This window comes from Anomaloglossus baeobatrachus, chromosome 3, assembly GCF_048569485.1.
Source record: "Anomaloglossus baeobatrachus isolate aAnoBae1 chromosome 3, aAnoBae1.hap1, whole genome shotgun sequence".
NCBI lineage: Eukaryota > Metazoa > Chordata > Amphibia > Anura > Aromobatidae > Anomaloglossus > Anomaloglossus baeobatrachus.
Window position 1 is genome coordinate 439,098,860 of NC_134355.1, and position 21,364 is coordinate 439,120,223.

At 42.7% G+C, this 21,364-nt stretch overlaps 1 protein-coding gene across 1 annotated transcript in view; it reads right to left on the bottom strand.

Annotated features, from left to right (window-relative positions):
- Nucleotides 1-21,364, bottom strand: part of LOC142297263 (uncharacterized) — a 307,434-nt gene that overhangs the window by 31,538 nt on the left and 254,532 nt on the right. Inside the window, 2 exon segments of the mRNA XM_075341518.1 lie at nt 17,652-17,725; nt 17,920-18,093. Of these exon segments, the coding sequence (XP_075197633.1) occupies nt 17,652-17,725; nt 17,920-18,093 (248 nt within the window).

The window sequence follows — 21,364 nt, forward strand, 5'->3', positions numbered from 1 at the left end:
CCACTTTTTCTCCACTTTTTTCCACTTTTTCTCCTCTTATGCTCCACTTTTTCTCCACTTTTTCTCCACTTTTTTCTCCACTTTTTCTCCTCTTATGCTCCACTTTTTCTACACTTTTTCTCCTCTTATGCTCCACTTTTTCTACACTTTTTCTCCACTTTTTCTCCACTTTTTTCTCCACTTTTTTCTCCACTTTTTCTCCACATTTTCTCCTCTTATGCTCCACTTTTTCTCCACTTTTTTCTCCACTTTTTCTCCACATTTTCTCCTCTTATGCTCCACTTTTTCTCCACTTTTTCTCCACTTTTTCTCCACTTTTTTCTCCACTTTTTCTCCTCTTATGCTCCACTTTTTCTCCACTTTTTCTCCACTTTTTTCTCCACTTTTTATCCACTTTTTCTCCTCTTATGCTCCACTTTTTCTCCACTTTTTCTCCACTTTTTTCTCCACTTTTTTCTCCACTTTTTCTCCTCTTATGCTCCACTTTTTCTCCACTTTTTCTCCTCTTATGCTCCACTTTTTCTCCACTTTTTCTCCACTTTTTCTCCACTTTTTCTCCACTTTTTTCTCCACTTTTTTCTCCACTTTTTCTCCTCTTATGCTCCACTTTTTCTCCACTTTTTTCTCCACTTTTTTCTCCACTTTTTCTCCACTTTTTCTCCTCTTATGCTCCCCTTTTTCTCCACTTTTTCTCCACTTTTTTCTCCACTTTTTCTCCTCTTATGCTCCACTTTTTCTCCACTTTTTCTCCTCTTAATCTCCACTTTTTCTCCACTTTTTCTCCACTTTTTCTCCACTTTTTTCTCCACTTTTTCTCCTCTTATGCTCCACTTTTTCTCCACTTTTTCTCCTCTTATGCTCCCCTTTTTCTCCCCTTTTTCTCCACTTTTTCTCCACTTTTTCTCCACTTTTTTCTCCACTTTTTCTCCTCTTATGCTCCACTTTTTCTCCACTTTTTCTCCTCTTATGCTCCACTTTTTCTCCACTTTTTCTCCACTTTTTTCTCCACTTTTTCTCCTCTTATGCTCCACTTTTTCTCCACTTTTTCTCCTCTTAATCTACACTTTTTCTCCTCTTATGCTCCACTTTTTCTCCACTTTTTCTCCACTTTTTTCTCCACTAAAATGTTTGAAGGGTTTTTAAGGGATACTATTATGGAATGTCTCAATGTTAATAACTGTTTAACTCCATATCAACATGGATTTATGAAGGATCGCTCCTGTCAAACTAACCTGATCAGCTTCTATGACGATGTAAGCTCTCACATGGACCGAGGAGAATCATTGGATGTCATTTATCTCGACTTCGGTAAAGCATTTGACACTGTCCCACATAAAAGACTGCTAAGTAAAATGAGAAAGCTTGGGCTCGGGGAAAATGTGTGTAGATGGGTAGGTAGCTGGCTTAGTGGTAGAAAACAAAGAGTGGTTATTAATGGCGCATACTCAGATTGGGCCAGGGTTACTAGTGGGATGCCACAGGGGTCTGTATTGGGCCCCCTACTATTTAATATATTTATTAATGATCTGGTGGATGGTTTACAGAGTAAAATATCAGTATTTGCAGATGATACAAAACTATGTAAGGTAGTTAACACAAAGGAGGACAGTTTGCAACTACAGATGGATTTGAGTAAATTGGAGAATTGGGCTGAAAAATGGCAAATGAGGTTTAACACAGATAAGTGTAAGGTTATGCACATGGGAAGGAGAAACAGATGCTACGATTACTTACTAAATGGGAAACTGCTGGGGAAATCAGACATGGAAAAAGACTTAGGCATCTTAGTGAATAAGAATCTAAATTGGAGTGCCCAGTGTCAGGCAGCAGCCACCAAAGCAAATAGGGTGATGGGATGCATTAGAAGAGGTCTGGGGGCACGAGATGAAAACATCATTCTCCCTCTGTACAAATCACTAGTCAGACCACACTTGGAGTATTGTGTGCAATTTTGGGCGCCGGTGCTGAAGAAAGACATTACTGAACTTGAAAGGGTTCAGAGGCGGGCTACTAAAATAATAAATGGAATGGGTGCATTACAGTACACGGAAAGGTTATCAAAATTAGGTCTATTTACTCTAGAAAAGAGAAGACTTAGGGGAGACCTAATAAATATGTACAAATATATCAGAGGGCCATATAGAGATCTCTCCCATGATCTGTTTGTACCAAGGACTATGACAAGAACAAGGGGGCATTCTCTTCGATTGGAGGAAAGAAAATTCCTACATCAGCATAGAAGAGGGTTCTTCACGGTAAGAGCAGTGAGGCTCTGGAACTCTCTTCCTGAGGAAGTGGTGATGGCCAACTCACTGAATGAATTTAAGAGAGGAATGGATGCATTTCTTGTTAGCAAAAGTATAGAAGGTTATAAATAGCATAATCTTACAGGTAGATAGAAGAGCGACCTAGATTATTAGAGGAATGGGGGGGGGGCTGCAATACCAAGACAGGTTATTAAACTTGGGGTTAGTTGGGAAAAACAAAGGCTTAGGGGGATCTAATCACAATGTATAAATATATGAGGGGACAGTACAGAGACCTTTCCAAAGATCTCTTTACACCTAGGCCTGCGACTGGAACACGGGGGCATCCGCTACGTCTTGAGGAAAGAATGTTTAATCATAATCACAGATGAGGATTCTTTACTGTACGAGCAGTGAGACTATGGAGCTCTCTGCCGTATGATGTTGTAATGAGGGATTCACTAGTAAAATTTAAGCAGAGCCTGAACGCATTTCTTGAAAAATATAATATTACCAGTTATGTATATTAGATTTTATGACAGGGTGTTGATCCAGGGAACTAGTCTGATTGCCGTATGTGGAGTCAGGAAGGAATTTTTTTCCCCATTGGAGCTTATTTGACACATTGGGGTTTTTTTGCCTTCCTCTGGATCAACATGTTAGGCTACGGGTTGAACTAGATAGACTTAGAGTCTCCCTTCAACCTTAAAAACTATAAAGAACAGAATGTTCCCCATTAGCTGGAAGTGCAGTGCAGTGCCCTGAGTTAACATCATTAGGTCAGGCCAGGTCACTGCAGGGCATAACAAGCGCCGACGTCATGAGGTTAACTGTCAATCTCTGACAGTGATATTTAGAATGCATTGATAGGGAAGCATGTCATTCTACGCACCCATCAGCGTGTCCGTGACATGGTCGTGGGGCCCCGATAAGTTCTCATGACAGCTGTGGATATTGCTGACGATCCCTCTGCCTGTCATCATGATCCTCCTGTCAAAGCCAGTTTGTGATTGGCTTTATAAAAGATTGTGATGTTAGCTATACATAGCAGAGCAAAAGTTCACATCCCCCCTTTTGACACATTAAAAAAAAATAAGAAAAAAAAACTATACATATTTGGTATCACTTTGTTCAAAAAAGTTCGATCTATCAAAATATAAACAAGTTAATCCAATCAGAAAACATCTTAATGGGAAAAAGAAATCAAAACACCAGAATTACATTTTTTGTTTGTAACAATATTTCAATAAAATGTAATAACAGGCAATCAAAATATTTTACAGTATCTACTCAAAAATGCTATCAATAAAAATGTCAACTCAGGGCACAAAAATAACCACTCATACAGCCCTATAACAAAAAAATGCAAACATTATATTTTCAGGGCAGTTTTAACGTATAGTCAACATAGTAAATTTAAAAAAAAACAAAACATTTCAAAAATTGTGAAATTACCATTTTTTTGCCATTTCAATGCAGTTGGAATTTATATTTTTTCATTTTTCTAGTGCATCACGTAATAAAAGGAATGCTGTAATTCAAAAGTAAAACTTATTCTGAAAAAACAAGCTCTCACATGGCTACATTAACAGAAAAATAAAAAAGTTATGGCTCTTAGAAGAATGGGAGGAAAAAGCGAAAATGAAAAATAAAGAAAATGGCCATGGCGTGAAAGAGTTAAAAGAGGTCCACTAATCATTGCACCTAAGGCACTGGCAATTCAAATCAATACTTAGATCGAAAAGACAAACTATAAACATCTGCGTCCCTGTAGGAGAGATAGTCACACTAAAATACTACCAATAACAATCACGGGTGCCACATCATTCAGACAAGTTAATACATATAAGAGGGAAAAAAGTTCCTCATGTAAACATGTGCACACCAGGAATAGAGATGAGCGAACCGGTCGCGGTTCGGCTCGAGGTCGGTTCGCCGAACGGAGCTCCCGTTCGAGTTCGGATCGTGGAACGTTCGACGAACCGAATTCGAACTGCATAGGAAACAATGGCAGGCAATCACAAACACATAAAAACACCTAGAAAACACCCTCAAAGGTGTCCAAAAGGTGATAAACAACTCACAACACAACACAAACACATGGAAAAGTGACAAGTACATATTCTCATGCGAAAACAAAACAGCTGGACAAGGAAAAAGAGGAGGAGACACAGATATATGAGTATATGCAAGAAAACATCAATGCCATTACTGTGCAACTTGAGCCCTGCTCATTTTAGGCTTCCAATCTGGATAAATTGCCTAAGCTCGACACGTACGCCTTGGGGATCTTGTCGTGTCCTGCAGCCAGCGTTCTCTCTGAACCTGTCTTCAGTGCTGCTGGAGGTCTGCTGGCTTGGAGTCCCCTCGCTGTGTTTCTAAAAGAACCAAGATGAACAAGTCATGGCTCTCAGAGGACTTTTCTTCCCCTGGGTCAGCCAGGGGATGGGAAAGGCACGCGTATTTTTGAGAGTGCTTCATGCAAAGCATCTTTTTCTTTTTCAAAAGGGGGGTCAACCGATGCCAGTCAAGTGGGGTGTGTGTGTTTCTCCACTTTTTCTCCTCTTATGCTCCACTTTTTCTCCACTTTTTTCTCCACTTTTTCTCCACTTTTTCTCCTCTTATGCTCCACTTTTTCTCCACTTTTTCTCCACTTTTTCTCCACTTTTTCTCCTCTTATGCTCCACTTTTTCTCCACTTTTTCTCCTCTTATGCTCCATTTTTTCTCCACTTTTTTCTCCACTTTTTTATCCACTTTTTCTCCACTTTTTCTCCTCTTATGCTCCACTTTTTCTCCACTTTTTCTCCACTTTTTTCTCCTCTTATGCTCCACTTTTTCTCCACTTTTTCTCCACTTTTTCTCCACTTTTTCTCCACTTTTTCTCCACTTTTTCTCCACTTATGCTCCACTTTTTCTCCACTTTTTCTACACTTTTTTCTACACTTTTTTCTCCACTTTTTCTCCACTTTTTCTCCTCTTATGCTCCACTTTTTCTCAACTTTTTCTCCACTTTTTCTCCGTTCTTTTTCTATGGTCGGTCTACCCATTAGCTCTGCCATGCATACTGTAGCTCTACACCTACTGCACATGTTACTTTATGATTGACATCTCTTTCGTACCAGAGCTGTCTAAGCCTACTCTGACCCCATATTTGTCATTACTATATTGTCCTTGTACTGTATTATGACATTTGTATCATGTGTTTCATTTCTTGCTGTGTTGCAATTTTTTTGCTGCATCCCAATTGTACCTCTACATTGTTCGAGTTTATGTTATTGTTCTCTCACTCTTATGTGATACTGATTATTGTCATTTTTCATGATTACATGCAGATAAGTCCAATCTGACGAAGGCTCAGGCCGAAACGTCATTTGTAACTTGTTTTGGACAAAAACATATATGCTTATGAAAAAAAATTTTTCTTAATACGGACCAATAAAGAGTGATTTTGCATTACTATCCATTGTGACTTACTGACTTAGTCTGGGAGATATAGAGTGCCGAGGTTACTCACTAATTTTATCTATTATTACCTCTAAGCACCTATATACCAGTGAGCAGAGCTTCCTCTACAGTAGTTCTCCTGATTAGGCATGCCCTTACCTCATGAGCAGGGCATTGCAGCTTTGGTAGCAACCATTACGACATGGACTCTGCTGCTGTGGACCCGGGGAGAGTGAGTGCAGATTCATTGCACCCACACTCCTCACATGAAGGGTCCGCACTCCTAGAAAATGGGGGATACGTTCCCTGAGTGTCTCCCCCCCATATTCTAGACGGTCCAGAGTCGTCGTGGGACCCCTTTATTTTTTTTCTTACAATAATTTGGTGAAAGTGGAAATGTTTTGGGGACTGTTTTTTCAAATAAATTTCTTTTGTCGATTTTTTGTTTTTGTTAGTACTGACAGTTTATGATGTTGGGTATCTAATAGACGCCATGACATCACAAACTGCTGGGCTTGATCTCAGGTGACTTTACAGCTAGTATCAACCCGATTTATTACCCCGTTTGCCACTGCACCAGGGCACGGGATGAGCTGGGGTGAAGCGCCAGGATTGGCGCATCTAGTGGATGCGCCACGTCTGGGGTGCCTGCGGCCTGCTATTTTTAGGCTGTGAAGGCCCAATAACTATGGACCTTCCCACCCTGAGAATACCAGACCACAGCTGTCCGCTTTACCTTGGCTGGTGATCCAATTTGGGGGGGACCCTACTTTTATTGTGTAATTATTAATATTTATAAAATAATTATAAAAAAGAGCCTGAGGGGACCTCCACATTGGATCCCCAACCACAGTAAAGCTGCCAGCTGTGGTTTTCAGGCTACAGCCGTCTGCTTTACCCTAGCTGGCTATCAAAAATGGGGGGACCCAACGTCATTTTTTTTTTTTAACTATTTTTTAAATAGAAAAAATTAATGGGCTTCCCTGTATTTTGATTGACAACCAAGGTAACGGCAGGCAGATGGGGGTGGCAACCCATAGCTGTCTGCTTTATCTGCGCTGAGAATCAAAAATACCGCGGAGCGCTACGTCATTTTTTTAAAGATTTATTTTTACAGCACTGTGATGTCCAGCAATCAAAATACAGGGAAGCCCATTTTATTTTTAGTTATTTAAATAAATAATTAAAAAAAATATATATGGGCTCCCGCTGCATTTTTTGTATTGCTAGCTAAGGGTAATCCAAGCAGCTACTGGCTGCTAACCCCCACTGCTTGGTGTTATCTTCACTGGCAATGTAAAATCCAGGGAAGCATTTTTTATTTTTTTTGCCAAAAAACTACAAAAAAAGGACGTGAGCTTCGCCATATTTTTGTATGCTAGCCAGGTATAGCAGGCAGGTGCTGGAAGAGTTGGATACAGCGCCAGAAGATGGCGCTTCTATGAAAATGCCATTTTCTGAGGCGGCTGCAGACTGCAATTCGCAGCAGTGGGGCCCAGAAAGCTCAGGCCAACCTGTGGTGCGGATTCCAATCCCCAGCTGCCTAGTTGTACCTGGCTGGACACAAAAATGGGGCAAAGCCTACGTCATTTGTTTTCTAATTATTTCATGAAATTCATGAAATAATAAAAAAAAACCTTCCCTTTATTTTTGGTTCCCAGCCGGGTACAAATAGGCAACTGGGGGTTGGGGGCAGCCGTACCTGCCTGCTGTACCTGGCTAGCATACAAAAATATGGCGAAGCCCACATAATTTTTTCAGGGGGCAAAAAACTTCTGCATACAGTCCTGGATGGAGTATGCTGAGCCTTGTAGTTCTGCAGCTGCTGTCTGTCTGTATGGAGAAGAGCAGACAGCAGCTGCAGAACTACAAGGCTCAGCATACTCCATCCAGGACTGTATGCAGAAGTTTTTTGCCCACCAAAAAAATGACGTGGGCTTCGCCATATTTTTGTATGCTAGCCAGGTACAGCTGGCAGCCACGGGCTGCCTCCAACCCCCAGTTGCCTATTTGTACCCGGCTGGGAACCAAAAATATAGGGAAGCCCGTTTTTTTTAATTATTTCACTTATTTCATGAAATAATTAAAAAACAAATGACGTGGGCTTCGCCCCATTTTTGTGTCCAGCCGGGTACAACTAGGCAGCTGGGGATTGGAATCCGCAGCACAGGTTAGCCCGAGGTTTGTGGGCGCCTCTGCTGCGGATTTCAGTCCGCAGCCGTCCCAGAAAATGGCGCTCTCATAGAAGCGCCATCATCTGGCGCTGTATCCAACTCTTCCAACAGCCCTGGAGCCGGGTGGCTTGTTGGGTAATCATGAGTTAATACTGGCTTTGTTTTACCAGCCAGTATTAAGCCAGAGATTCTTAATGTCAGGCACGTTTGACCCGGCCATTAAGAATCTCCAATAAAGGGTTAAAAAAAAGACACCACACAGAGAAAAAATACTTTAATAGAAATAAATACACAGACACATTAGAGACTCCATCTTTATTACCCCCTGTCAGCCCTCCACGATCCTGCTCTTCTGTCTTCTTTCTTTCTAGTGTAGTAGTAGTGACGATTGTAGTGAGGATGAGGTTCACCAGCTCATCACTTGGGGCTGGGGAACCTCCATCCTCACTACAATCATCACTAGTGTAGTAGTAGTGACGATTGTAGTGAGGAAGGATGAGATTCACCAGCTCATCACTTGGGGCTGGGGAACCTCCATCCTCACTACAATCATCACTAGTGTAGTAGTAGTGACGATTGTAGTGAGGAAGGATGAGATTCACCAGCTCATCACTTGGGGCTGGGGAACCTCCATCCTCACTACAATGCTCACTACAATCGGGAAGCAGCGTGCAGCTTTCACTCCGTGAGTGATCAGTGCTGGCTGTCAGCGATAACAGCGGTAACGCTGACAGACGCGTTGCCATAGCAACGGTGCTCTCGGAGCCGCGGTTAGCGGTGACATCACCGCTAACTGCGTTGCTATGGCAATGGTGATCTCCGTTAATGACCGGCTGTGTCAGCCGGTCCCTAACGGAACGGGGAGTCGACCATGTGCTAGAGCATGTCGCCGGTACACGGCGATACACATATGTGCACCGTGTACCGGAGAGATGCACTCGCAGGTCCTACATGACGTGTCATAGTCATGTGACCAGTCTGTAGCCAATGAGATAATAGCCACGTGACTGGTCACATGGCTATTTTGACGTCACGATAGGTCCTGCATCTCTGCTGGCAGTGCCATCACCGGGAGGATTCAGCGATCATCGGATGGAATAGCGGCAGGAGACAGAGTGCAGAAGGGATCGCGAGGACCGGTAAGTGTTATGGCAATGTTTATTAACTGTTTGTGTACATTTATAATGCATTTTTATGTGTTTGTGATTGCCTCCCATTATAGCCTATACGTTCGAGTTCGGTTCGTCGAACGTTCGATGAGCCGAACTCGAACGGGACCCCCGTTCGGCGAACCGGCCTCGAGCCGAACCGGGACCGGTTCGCTCATCTCTACACATTACATAGAACTTTTTGTATTAGAAATAAAACAAAAAAAACATTTAGAGACTAGAGGTGAGCGATGTTCGATTCCAACCGTTCACCAATTTCAAATTCGAGTGATTTTGGGCGTTGTTCGAGTCGTTCGACGAACTCGAACGATTTGCTTCAAGTTAGGTAGTTCAAGTTACATTTGATAATGGTTCAACCACCAAAAGCGTGGCTTTTCACAGTAAGGCTATGTGCGCACATTGCGTATCTGCATGCGTCCTGCGTCCCCAGCACAATCCCTCTCTCTTTTCTACTCACTGATCACAGGCGCGGCGCTGCACGGCATTCACAAAGCTCCGGCAGCTTTTACTCTTTTGAAAATGGCTGCCACTTTATTATTCAATCTGGTATTCCCTGATTTCCCCGCCCACTAGTGCCCATGATTGGTTGCAGTCAGACACGCCCCCACGATGAGTGAAAGCTGTCTCACTGAAACCAATCACAGCCGCTGGCGTGCGGGTCTATATCGTGCAGTAAAATAAATAAATAATAATAATAAAAAAAAAACTGCGGTTCCCCCCAATTTTGATACCAGCCAAGATAAAGCCACACAGCTGGAGGCTGGTATTGTCAGGATGGTAAGCACCACGTTATGGGGAGCCCACCACCCTAACAATATCAGCAGTCAGCCGCCCGGAATTGCCGCATCCATTAGATGCGACAATCCCGGGACTCTACCCAGCTCATCCAGAATTGCCCTGGTGCGGTGTCAATTGGGGTAATAAGGGGTTAATCATGGCAGGCATCTCCCTGAGATACCTTCCATGATTAACCTGTAAGTGAAAGTAAATAAACACACACAACAAAAAATCCTTTATTTGGAATAAAAGACAAAAAAACACCCTCTTTCACCATTTTATTAAAATCCCCAAATACTCCTCCAGGTCCGGCGTAATCCACGAGGTCCCGCGATGCATCCAGCTCTGCTACATTTAGCTGACAGGGAGCGCCGCAGAACAAGAGCACTCTGTGTCAGATCCACAGAGCAACTGACGTGAGCCGCGCTATCACCGGGGAAGTCACTGAGGTAATGTGTGCATGTGCGGCGATGATGGGGGTTGTAGTGCATGCGTGTGTGCGAGGATGATGCGTGCGGTAGTGCCTACGTGTGTGCGAGGATGAGTGCGGTAGTGCCGGTGGTTGCCCTCCCATCCATCCCTCCCTCCATCCATTCAATCCCTCCCTCCATCCCTCCATCTCTCCATCCATCTGTCCATCCATTCATCCCTCCCTTCATCCCAACCTTCATCCACCCCTTCATCCCTCCCTCCCTCCATTCATTCATCCCTCCCTCCATCCATTCATCCCTCACTTCATCCCTCCCTTCATCCCTCACTCTATCCCTCCATCCATCCCTCCATCCATCCCTCCATCTATCCATCCATCCCTCCATCCATCCATCCCTCCATCCATCCATCCATCCATCCATCCCTCCCTCCATCCATCCATTCATCCCTCACTCCATCCCTCCATCCATCCCTCTATCCCTCCATCCATCCCTCCATCCATCTATCCCTCCCTCCATCCATTCATCCATCCCTCCATCTCTCCATTCATTCATCCCTCCCTTCATCCCTCCCTTCATCCCTCCCTCCATCCATTCCTCTCTCCATCCATCCATCCTTTCATCCTTGTAGCTGAATAATCTACTTCTGGATTCTCTACTAATCTAACCAAATCTTCCTATGCTTTTCATTACAGACAGTGGCTCAATGGGTAGAGCTACTGCCTGAGATAAATTAGTTCACGAGTTCGAGTCCCGGTAAAAAATGTAATTTATTTTCAATATTAAATTATTATTTATTTATAATTAAAATTTAATTTAATTATGCACTGAGGGAAAGAGCCGGACATCAGCTGTGAGCCGCGGGACACACCTCTAAAATCGGAGCAGCTCACAGAATGAGCTACTGCTGTCGGACAGGAGTCTGCACAGAAGTGTGTAGGTTTTTTTTGCTTTTTTTGCACTGATGCATCAGCTGATTGTATAAAAGCCGTTTATACAATTAGTTGTTGTGTCATGTGATTCAGGCCCTTGAACCTGACACATCATCTGATTGCTTTGCCTTCCAGCAAACCGATCAGATGATATTGGATCCGGATTGGGTGGCGCAGGACCCTTGACCCAGGATTACTGCGGAGGGGGGTTCTTTATTGCAATAAAGATGGAGTCACTAATTGTGTTGTGTTTTTTTTCTAATAACAATATTTTTCAGTTTTGTATTTTTTTATCTGTACTAGAAATTCATGGTGGCCATTTCTAATATTCGCATGACATTATGAATTTCGGGCTTAGGGCCTGTTGAAAATATACAGCTAGCCCTAACCCCATTATTACCCAGCGAGCCACCCGTCTGCTGGAAGATGGCGCTTCTATGAAAGCGCCATTTTCTGGGGCGGCTGCGGACTGCAATTCGCAGCAGGGGTGCCCAGAAAGCTTGGGCACTCTGCGCTGTATCCAACTCTTCCAGCTGCCCTGGTGATGGGTGGCTCGCTGGGTAATAATGGGTTAATACTAGCTTTGTTTTACTAGCTAGTATTAAGCCAGAGATTCTTAATGTCAGGCAAGTTTGACCCGGCTATTAAGAATCTCCAATAAAGGGTTAAAAAAAGACACCATACAGAGAAAAAATACTTTAATAAAAATAAATACACAGACACACTTAGACTCCATGTTTATTATTCCCTCTCACTCCTCCACGAGCCTGGTCTTCTGTCTTTTTTCTCCTTCAACGCATGCAGCTCTGCTACATCAGACAGCACTGCATGGGAGGAAGATGCTGCTGCTCCTGTGCAGTTTAATCACTCAGTGAGTGAACAGAGGCTGCAGGTTGTAAGCGGTGACGTTACCGCTGCCACTGTTGAAATAGTAATCTGACAAGTGGGTTACTATAGCAACGGTGATCTTTGTTATTCACCGGCTGTGGCATCTAGTCCTTGCATGTGGGCTGACTCTGTAAAGAGCGCCCACATGCAGGAACAGGGAGTCAAGCATCTCGCTGGTACACGGAGATGCTCAAACGAGCACCGCGTACCAGAGAGATGCACTGACAGGACCTAGCATGACGTCTAGCCATGTGACCAGTCTGTAGCCAATGAGATAATAGACACGTAACTGGTCACATGCTATGAAGACATCATGGAAGGTCCTATCATCAGTGCTGGTTACCGGGAGGGCGCAGCGATGATTGGGAGGAAAAGCGGTGGGAGACAGAGTGCAGGACACGTCGCGGGGACCTGTAAGTGTAATGGCAATGTTTATTAACTGTATGTGTACATGTATAATGTGTTTGTATGTGTTTTTGTTTGCCTGCCCTTTTTTTCAATGGGGTTTGAAGGTGTTTGTCGAATGTTCGCCGAACTAAGCCACCGTTTGATGAACCGAACTCGAACACTAGGGGGGTGGCTCAACACTATTAGAGACAATCTTTATTATAAAAAAAATCCTTAGTCTGACGTAGTTCGCAGGGACAGTAATGTCAGCTTCATCACTCTGTACAGACAGCGTCTATACAAGGTGAGAAGCATAGAGAGCCATGTCAGCTCTGATTCATTGGTCTGTACAGAATGAGAAGCAGGCTGACAGTGAGGGTAAAATTCCACTTACGTCTCGCATTGCTTCACTCTGCACGGCCTGACACTCTCCGGACAGGAGCACCTCAGCTGCATGGAAATACATCTAGTCAACCGCTCCTGTCGGGAGATTGTGTGCCATGATGCAATGCGACAATCGCACAGTGACTGTCAAAGTTCAACTAACAGGAGCTTCGATGATGTCATAGTCATGTGACCAGTCTGCAAGCCCATGTCTATACAACATTCACACCAGACTTGTCACATGGCTATGACGTCATGGAAGGTCCATTAGGCAGTGCTGGTTACCGGGTGGCACAGCAATGATCAAACTCGGAAGCAGAAGCAGCCGAGAGACCGAGTCTGCAGGACTCATCACGGGACCTGGAAGTATGATCATAATGTGCTTTTTATTTTACAGCCCCTGGACTCGATCTGGACCTGAACTGTAACACAAGCTTCCCAAGAAAGCTTGTGATCTTGTACACGATCACTACTGTATGTGGTCTGTACGATCCCAAACTTTACAGTTCGGGATTGCCCATCACTAGTAATGTTGTTTTTATTTTCTTCCTTTTTCCACATTCGTCACTTATCCTGTACTCACTATTCACCTGCGGCTGGTTTTATCACTTTATTCACCTCATGGCGATATAACACCTTTTCATTTTACCATAGTCTTTACTTATATATTGTTCCACATGGTATCTCATAAGAGTTATATGGTATTGCTTCTGATTACATACATCTTCACGTCAGTGTCTCGCCTTGCTATATGTGAATAAATATATACATGTATTTCATTTGAGTCCACGTTTTCAGCTATGTAAAAAAAATTCCATTTCCCTTTTTCCCCCCTCCTTTTTTTCTTGTTTCCCCTCACCTTATTTGCATTCCTTTTGAAAAATTAGTTCAAAATATACCTTATTTTGATCTTTATATCTTTGTTGTATTCTAATTTAGATAATCCTTGATAAAGGCTATTATTTAGCCTAAACGTCGGAGGTGTATACATGGTTTGTATATATACAGAATCCTTTTGTGTGTATCATTTCTACGAATTCTGTTATTTAAAGTGGACTCTTTTCTGCAAAAAATCTATTTGTGTGCCAGAGTTTAGTTTTACCACTGTCAATCGAAGAGTAGAGCCTATTCAGCCAGAAACCAGGAAGTAAGGATACTATAATGAGACTGCATACCGCTAAGCTGGTCAAGAGACAACTTGAGAACACTCCTTTAAGCATACTATGTCATTTCTCTGCCTTTATGCCCACTAGAAAGAGATAATTAAGTCCATCATAAACCCCGTAGGGTCCTGCAATAAACATTATGCAAGTCTTTAATCAATTTCAACTAACTAATTGTATATTTTTACCTTCTTATCTTTTAGAAGCAGGTAAAATTTGGTGTGTTCTAAATTTTAAAACACTCGTAAATTTTTTATTTATGTTACAAAAAATTCTTTACAGGATGGGTGCTAAAAGTATAATTGCCTATTATATTGTTAGAAAGCTGTTCTCCCACTCCTTTTTTTTAAGTTATTGAATTATGCATTACTCTAATGTCTGATATTGTCTGTCTATGTACCCCCTGAATTGTAAAGTGCTGCAGAATATGTTGGTGCTATATACAGTGCTTTGAAAAAGTATACCTACCTGGACAACGTTTCCACATTTTATCACATTACGCCCACATACTTAAAGTGTAACCGTCAACTGAATTTTTATTTCAGAAATCAGTAGTACACATGAAAAGTAACTTTGTAATATATCTTATCAGACACAACTGCTACTTTCTCTGCCAGAATTGATCAGTCATTATCAAAATTCTTAATTTTGAGATAAAATCTGTATTCAGTGAAGACTTTTCCATTACTGAGATAGGAGATGGCATTTGGCACTGAGGAGATTCTATGAAGATGGGAGGAGCTAGATGCAGAAGGAGGAGCTAGAGTCAGAACTCCGCCCCTCCTCCCTCTTCTATCATCATAGAATCTCATCAGTAACAACCGCCATATTCTATCTCTGTAATGGGAAAGTCTTCACTGAACACAGAAATGAAAATTTTGATATTGACTGATGAATTCTGGGAGAGAAAGAGACAAATTTGTCTGATAAATATATTATAAGGTTGTTTATTTTCTTGTGTACTATTGATTTAGGAAAAAAAAATAAAATGACATTTACGCTTCAAATTTTTTTTATTGGGATTTTATGTAATATACCAACATAAAATATGTGTGAATTGTACAGGAAACGAGAGATGGTTTTCTAAATATTTGAAAATGTAGTCTTATACCCCAAAATAAACTCCTGACTGGTCAGAATTTTAAAATTTGGCCTGGTAAGGAAGGTGAAAACAGGCTTCAGGGGTGAAGGGGTTAATAGCCATTGGGCACTAAGCCGCACAGCAGACTAGTCAGACAGTTGGATTCCGAGTTGCCCGTTGATAGTGACTGACCGGTCTCTGACTACATGTCTGTATAATTGGATTTAAAGTAGAGAACAGGCGTTTGAAGGTGATCATGATGCTTCTGTACAAAACAAAAGGTTCTAAACTCCCTTATTTAGTCAAGTAAATTTTATTTAACATTTCTGGTTCGACCCGAGCACTTTTACAAATTGAACTACAGATAGAAGTTATTACAGAAAAATGCTGGCTTAACCCCTTCATGACATAGGATGTGACGATATGTCCTAAATCATGAATGAGTGGTCACCACCGGCTGCTGCGGTGAGCAGGTGGTGATCCCCGCATATCTCTGCTAGTTTGAACAGCAGATGTGTGCCTCGCAGGCGCAGGTGGATCCATGTTCTAACCGTGCCTGTTAGCCCCTTAAATCACACTGTCAAAATGTGACAGCGCAATTTAAACGTGGCAGCGCAAAACATGCGTTTCCCCGCCGCCATTGGAGGCCATGTGACACGATCACAGGGAGCTGTTGGTTGCCATGATTGCAAAGGGTCATGTGATGACTCCTGTCGCTATCATGATGTAGTTCAGGAGAAATTAATCAGTGATAAGACTGCTTATCCTTATATCTCCCTAGCGGGATTAGTAAAATATAAAAAACAAACAAAAAACCTAAATATTCAAGTCACCCCCCATTCGCTCCATTGAAAATTAAAGGGTTAAAAAAAATGTACACACAATTGTTATTGCCACATTCAGAAATGCCCAAACTATAAACATATAAAGTCAATTAATCTGATCAGTAAATGGTGTTGTTGCAAAAAAAATTGCAAATGCCAAAATTACACTTTTTGGTTGTCGCAAAATTTGCGCAAAATGCAATAACTTATCATCTGCGCAAAAATGGTACAATTAAAAAAGTAAGCTTGTGACACAAACATAAGCAGTCACTGAGACCCATATCCCAAAAAAATGAGAACGCTACGGGTTGTGGAAAATGGCGCAAAAAGTGTGTCACTTTTTTTGGACAAACTTCTGAATTTATTTTAACCTCTTAGCTAAAAGTAACCCTATACATGCTTGGTGTCAATGAACTCATACCTTCCTGAGGCATCACACTGACGCACTTTTTTTGCAATTTTTCTACACTTGGAAGTTTTTTTTCATTTTCAAGTAAAACATATGATTTCATTTAAAAGTACAACTCGTCCCACAAAAAACAAGCCCTCATATGTCAAGACTGATGGGAAATAAAAAAGTTACGGCTCTCAGAAGAAAATAAAAATAAAAACAGAAAATAGCCCAGGCGTGAAGGGGTTGAAGAGTCATAAAAAAAAAAAATCCATAAAGAGTGCAAATATGTCCATTGACATCTCTCTGGATGTGAATTGGAGGTGGTTTTAGAAAAGCCGGTAAAAAGATCAAATACAAGTAATATATACAATATACATCTTAAAATATTTCTTTTACTACTGAAGAAATAAAAAATTAATACAAAAATATATCTTGGAGTGTATTTACAATAAATAATAGAATTAAGGTCACTGATCTATTCTACCATGGAAAGAACATAACAGTAAGAGCTGTGGTATGTGATACCAGTGTTCGGTTATATCCACTGAGACCGCATTAGTCCATAACAGAAAGTTTGGATTTATGACAGCTGGATCCTGACAAATTTGAAGCACTACTGCAAGGAAGTTTGGGCAGTTTGTCATGTCAGGTGTGTCATGCTGATAAACTCCTACATAAAAACACTGAATGTTGACAATTTCAAAGAGTACTTCAACAAAGTACTAGTTTAAGGGTGTGCAAAATTATGAAACCACATTATTTTCATTGTTTCAGTTTTCTTTTTCCATCTGAAAAGGTTTCAGATATTCTTTCAATTGAATTGTACAGATTACGAGTGACATTAAAGGGAACCTGTCACCAGAATTTTAGCTATTAAACAAAAAGAATCCCCTTCTGCAGCTCCTGGGGTGCATTCTAGAAAGGTTCATCTTGCTACTGGCCCCCCCTTCAGACCTAAATAACAACTTTATAAAATATTACCTTTTGCTATGGTAATGAGGTTTGTTTGCCCCGGGGCGGGCTGTATTTCGTCTGTTATCCCCCTCCTGCCGCTGTTCGCCGTCCCCCAGTGTTTATTTACATAGATGAGGCCGCCGCCCTCATCTTGCGCAGTGCTTCGGAGGTCTCGCGCAAGCGCAGTGGCACTATTGTGGGACTGAGCACTGTTTTCAAATCACGAGCGCCGGTGATGTTATTGCGCAGGCGTGAGATTATCAGCGGCGCTGTGAATGTCATCCCCAGCGTCATCCAAGTACCCGCTCAAAATCTCACGCCTGCGTAATAACATCACAGTGTAAAAGGGGTGTGTAGACTTTATATGATTCACTGTAAATACTTAATACAAAGAAATACACTTACCAGGTTATAACCTCTGATATAAGTGAAATTTCCCCTACTGGATAAACGGACCTTTACAGACCTCTGTGGTGTGTCTTAACGAAAGAAAACAAGGTGAATTATTAGATATGAAATATCAATCATTGCAGGCAAGCAGTAAAGGCAATGGTCACACTAACCTAAAATGTGATGGGAAAAGTACATCACCCATTGGCTCAAATGAATGTTCTGAAGTATAGTTTATAATAAAAAATAGAAGTCTACTTACAGCTCCAGAATAATGACTTACCTGGTTTGAGTTCTGCATTGAAGGAGTCTGCTGCGTCTTTACATCTTTCACCAGTGAATGCTGGCAGACATGTGCAGTGAGGACTGCAATTCACACCAAGAATTGTACAAGTCCCACCATTAGTACAGTGATTTATTTCACACTGTGCAATACATGAACAGTCTGCACCGTTACCTGCAAATAGAAGTGAGAGCGGACAAGTTATTTCCAGTAAGGAGAAAGGTAATTATGGAATTTTTGTTATGAGAGCATACACCCAAACCGTTCTATTTTAAGGTTCTTATCAGTGAGTGTATATCTATAAACCACATCAAACAGCTCTACAATGCTTGTCTTGTCCTTGTACATATTCCGATTCCGCAGACCGACAACTAGTTTATCAGAAACTGTGCAATGCTATTCTTCACCAGTGGAGGCGCTGTAACAGAGCTAAACACTTGCTTTTGTCCACATACATAAGTTCAGTTATTTGATTGTCAATTTCAGAATTCAGTGTTTCGGTATTTCAGGATTAATTTCTTTACAATAGCTCTAAATGTTAAATTGGTTAAAATTGAGGGATGCTTACAAAGGTTTTACAAGATGCATGTTGCTGTCATTGATCAGCTTCAGGGGATGGATTTATCATTAGGTACAAGAGGCCTTATGCATCAGGAGTGTTAAAGCTACATGCGCACGCTGCTTTTTTTCCTGCCTTTTTGCTGCTTTTTTGGCTGCAGTTTTGTCAGCAGAACTTTCTGACATTTGACTTCCCAGGAAAGTCTATGAGAAGTCAGATTTGCTATGCGCACATTGCAGTTTATTTGTCAGCGTTTTTTTTGTCAAAAGTGTGACAAAAAAAATGCAGCATGTTCATTCTTCCTGCGTTTTTGTCAACATTTGTCACCCATTGAAATCAATGAGGGCATCAAAAACGCAGAAAAAATGCATGCTAATCAAAAGTGGTGCATTTTACCTGCCTTTTACCTGCATTTTTGGTACCAAAAACGCAGTTGATTTGTCAGGAAGTGAGGTAACAGGCAAGTGGTCCCGTCCCGTCCTCCACGTGTTCCCCGAAGTACCGTTGTCCCCAGGGGAGATGATGTGGAAGACGGGGACTATCAGCAGCGGTGGCAGCGAGAGGGAAAAATCAATGTTTTCAGCTGCCAATGTCCATCCCCCGCCGCCGCTGATAGTCCCGTCCTCCACATCATCTCCCCTGTGCATGCATGCTGGGGACAGCGGTACTTTGGAGAACACGTGGAGGATGGGACTATCAGTGGCGGCAGCGAGAAGGGGATGGACATTGGCAGCTGAAAACAATGATTTTTCCCTCTCGCTGCCGCCGCTGCTGATAGTCCCGTCCTTCACGTGTTCCCCGAAGTACCGCTGTCCCCAGCGTGCATGCACAGGGGAGATGATGTGGAGGACGGGACTAAAAGCGGTGGCGGCGGCAGCGAGAGGGAAAGATCAATGTTTTCAGCTGCCAATGTCCATCCCCCTCTCACTGCCGCCGCTGATAGTCCCGTCCTCCATGTGTTCCCCGAAGTACCGCTGTCCCCAGTGTGCACGCACACGGGAGATGATGGACCCCTCTCGCTGCCACCGCTGCCGCTGATAGTCCCGTCCTCCACGCTCCTGTCAGCTCCACGCAGTAGCGCGATCAGCCGAGATGTCACTGAGGTTACTCGCGGCCACCGCTGGATTCAGCGGTGGCCGTGGGTAACCTCAGTGACAGCTCAGCTGATCGTGCGGCTCTCTTCAGTTGCTGCGTGGAGCTGACCGGAGCAGCGGTGTCTGCTGCTTCTCCGGTCACCTCCATGCAGCAGAGCTGGAAGCGACGCTGGACCATCCTGGATTACGCCGGACATGGAGGGCTTTGTCGGGGTTAATAAACTGGTAATGAGGGAATTTGTTTGTGTTTTTTATTTCTAATAAAGGATTTTTTGGGTGTGTGTGTTTATTTACTGTAACTTACAGATTTATCATGGAAGGTATATCGGAGAGACGCCTGACATGATTAATCTAGGACTTATTGGCAGCTATGGGCTGCCAATAACTCCTCATTACCCCGATTTGCCAACGCACCAGGGCAAATCGGGAAGAGCCGGGTACTGTCCCAGAACAGCCGCATCTAATGGATGCGGCCATTCTGGGTGGCTGCTGACTGATATTGTTAGGCTGGGGGGCTCCCCATAACGTGGAGCTCCCCATCCTGAGAATACCAGCCTTCAGCCGTATGGCTTTATCTGGCTGGCATTAAAATTTTGGGGAGAACCGCACGGCAGTTTTTTTTAATTTATTTATTTATAATTTTTTTTTTTCAATTCAACAAGCTTTATGGGCTTGTTTGAACTGAAAAATACATGAAACAATTGTTGACAAAACTGCAGCCAAAAACGCACCAAAAAAGCAGCAAAAAACGCACCAAAAAAGCACCTACATTTTTTGTGACATATCCAGGCTCTCTCTGACAAGGTGCAGTTTTGGCTGCAGTTTGTGAACACGAAAAAGAAGCAACGTGCGCATGTAGCCTACAGTTATTAAAAATCAGAATACGGTTGCTATCAAATAAAATTAATTAATGCAGTCTATCAAAGATTGTCATGTTGACAAATGCAAAAAAAAAAATCAACCGAAAATCTAAGACCTCATTCATGTTATATACAGCCGTCATAGGGCTGCCATATGTCTTAATTTTCATATGGAGGCATAGTAAAAAATATTTCTTCCCTTAGGACACCAACAGAAGACCATCATGACATCTAATGGCATCTACAGCAGCACATAGATGATGGAGTTCCTTGTACAGGTCTCTACTGTGTTCAAGAGCCATCAAAGAAACATCAAATTGCTTCAGACTATAAATGTTCCCGTAAATAGCCATGCAGCAAAACTGCAATTTTACCATAAATTGCTGTGGATCCATTATGCTATTGATGGCTTGTTCAGAGACATTACCTTGAAACTAGAGGTTCTACCTGTGCAAGACATTCAGATTAAAGTCACATTGCAGAAAAGTGGCAAATTACTGTAAAAACATGTATGGCAAGCTGAGGGGCACTGCAGCCAAAATTTGAGATGCTGCCACCTGACTGCGGGCCCCCTATGCTAATTTTAGGTGGTTTCTCCCCCTGGAAAGACTCACCAGCTACCCCCCCCCGGCTCCTGTGGTATGATCTGATCGGATATAAGTCACTGCGCTGCCCAGCTTCCGGCCTCTTTGTTCCTGGACCCGGACCTGTTTGGGCGGCCGGTGGCGTATACCCGCTTCGGAAGGCGGTAAGAGAGCTATCAGCAGGGAGGGAGAGTTTTGCCCACGGTGCTTTAGCTGTGAGCGGCTCCCTCCCTGCTGAGGGAAAAGTGACATGTGCCGGCGAGCGGTGTTTTCAGGGAAATACCCGCCCGCCGGTCCCCCTGTGCTCACCGTCCATTGCAAATCCCCCATCAGCAGGGAGGAAGCGTC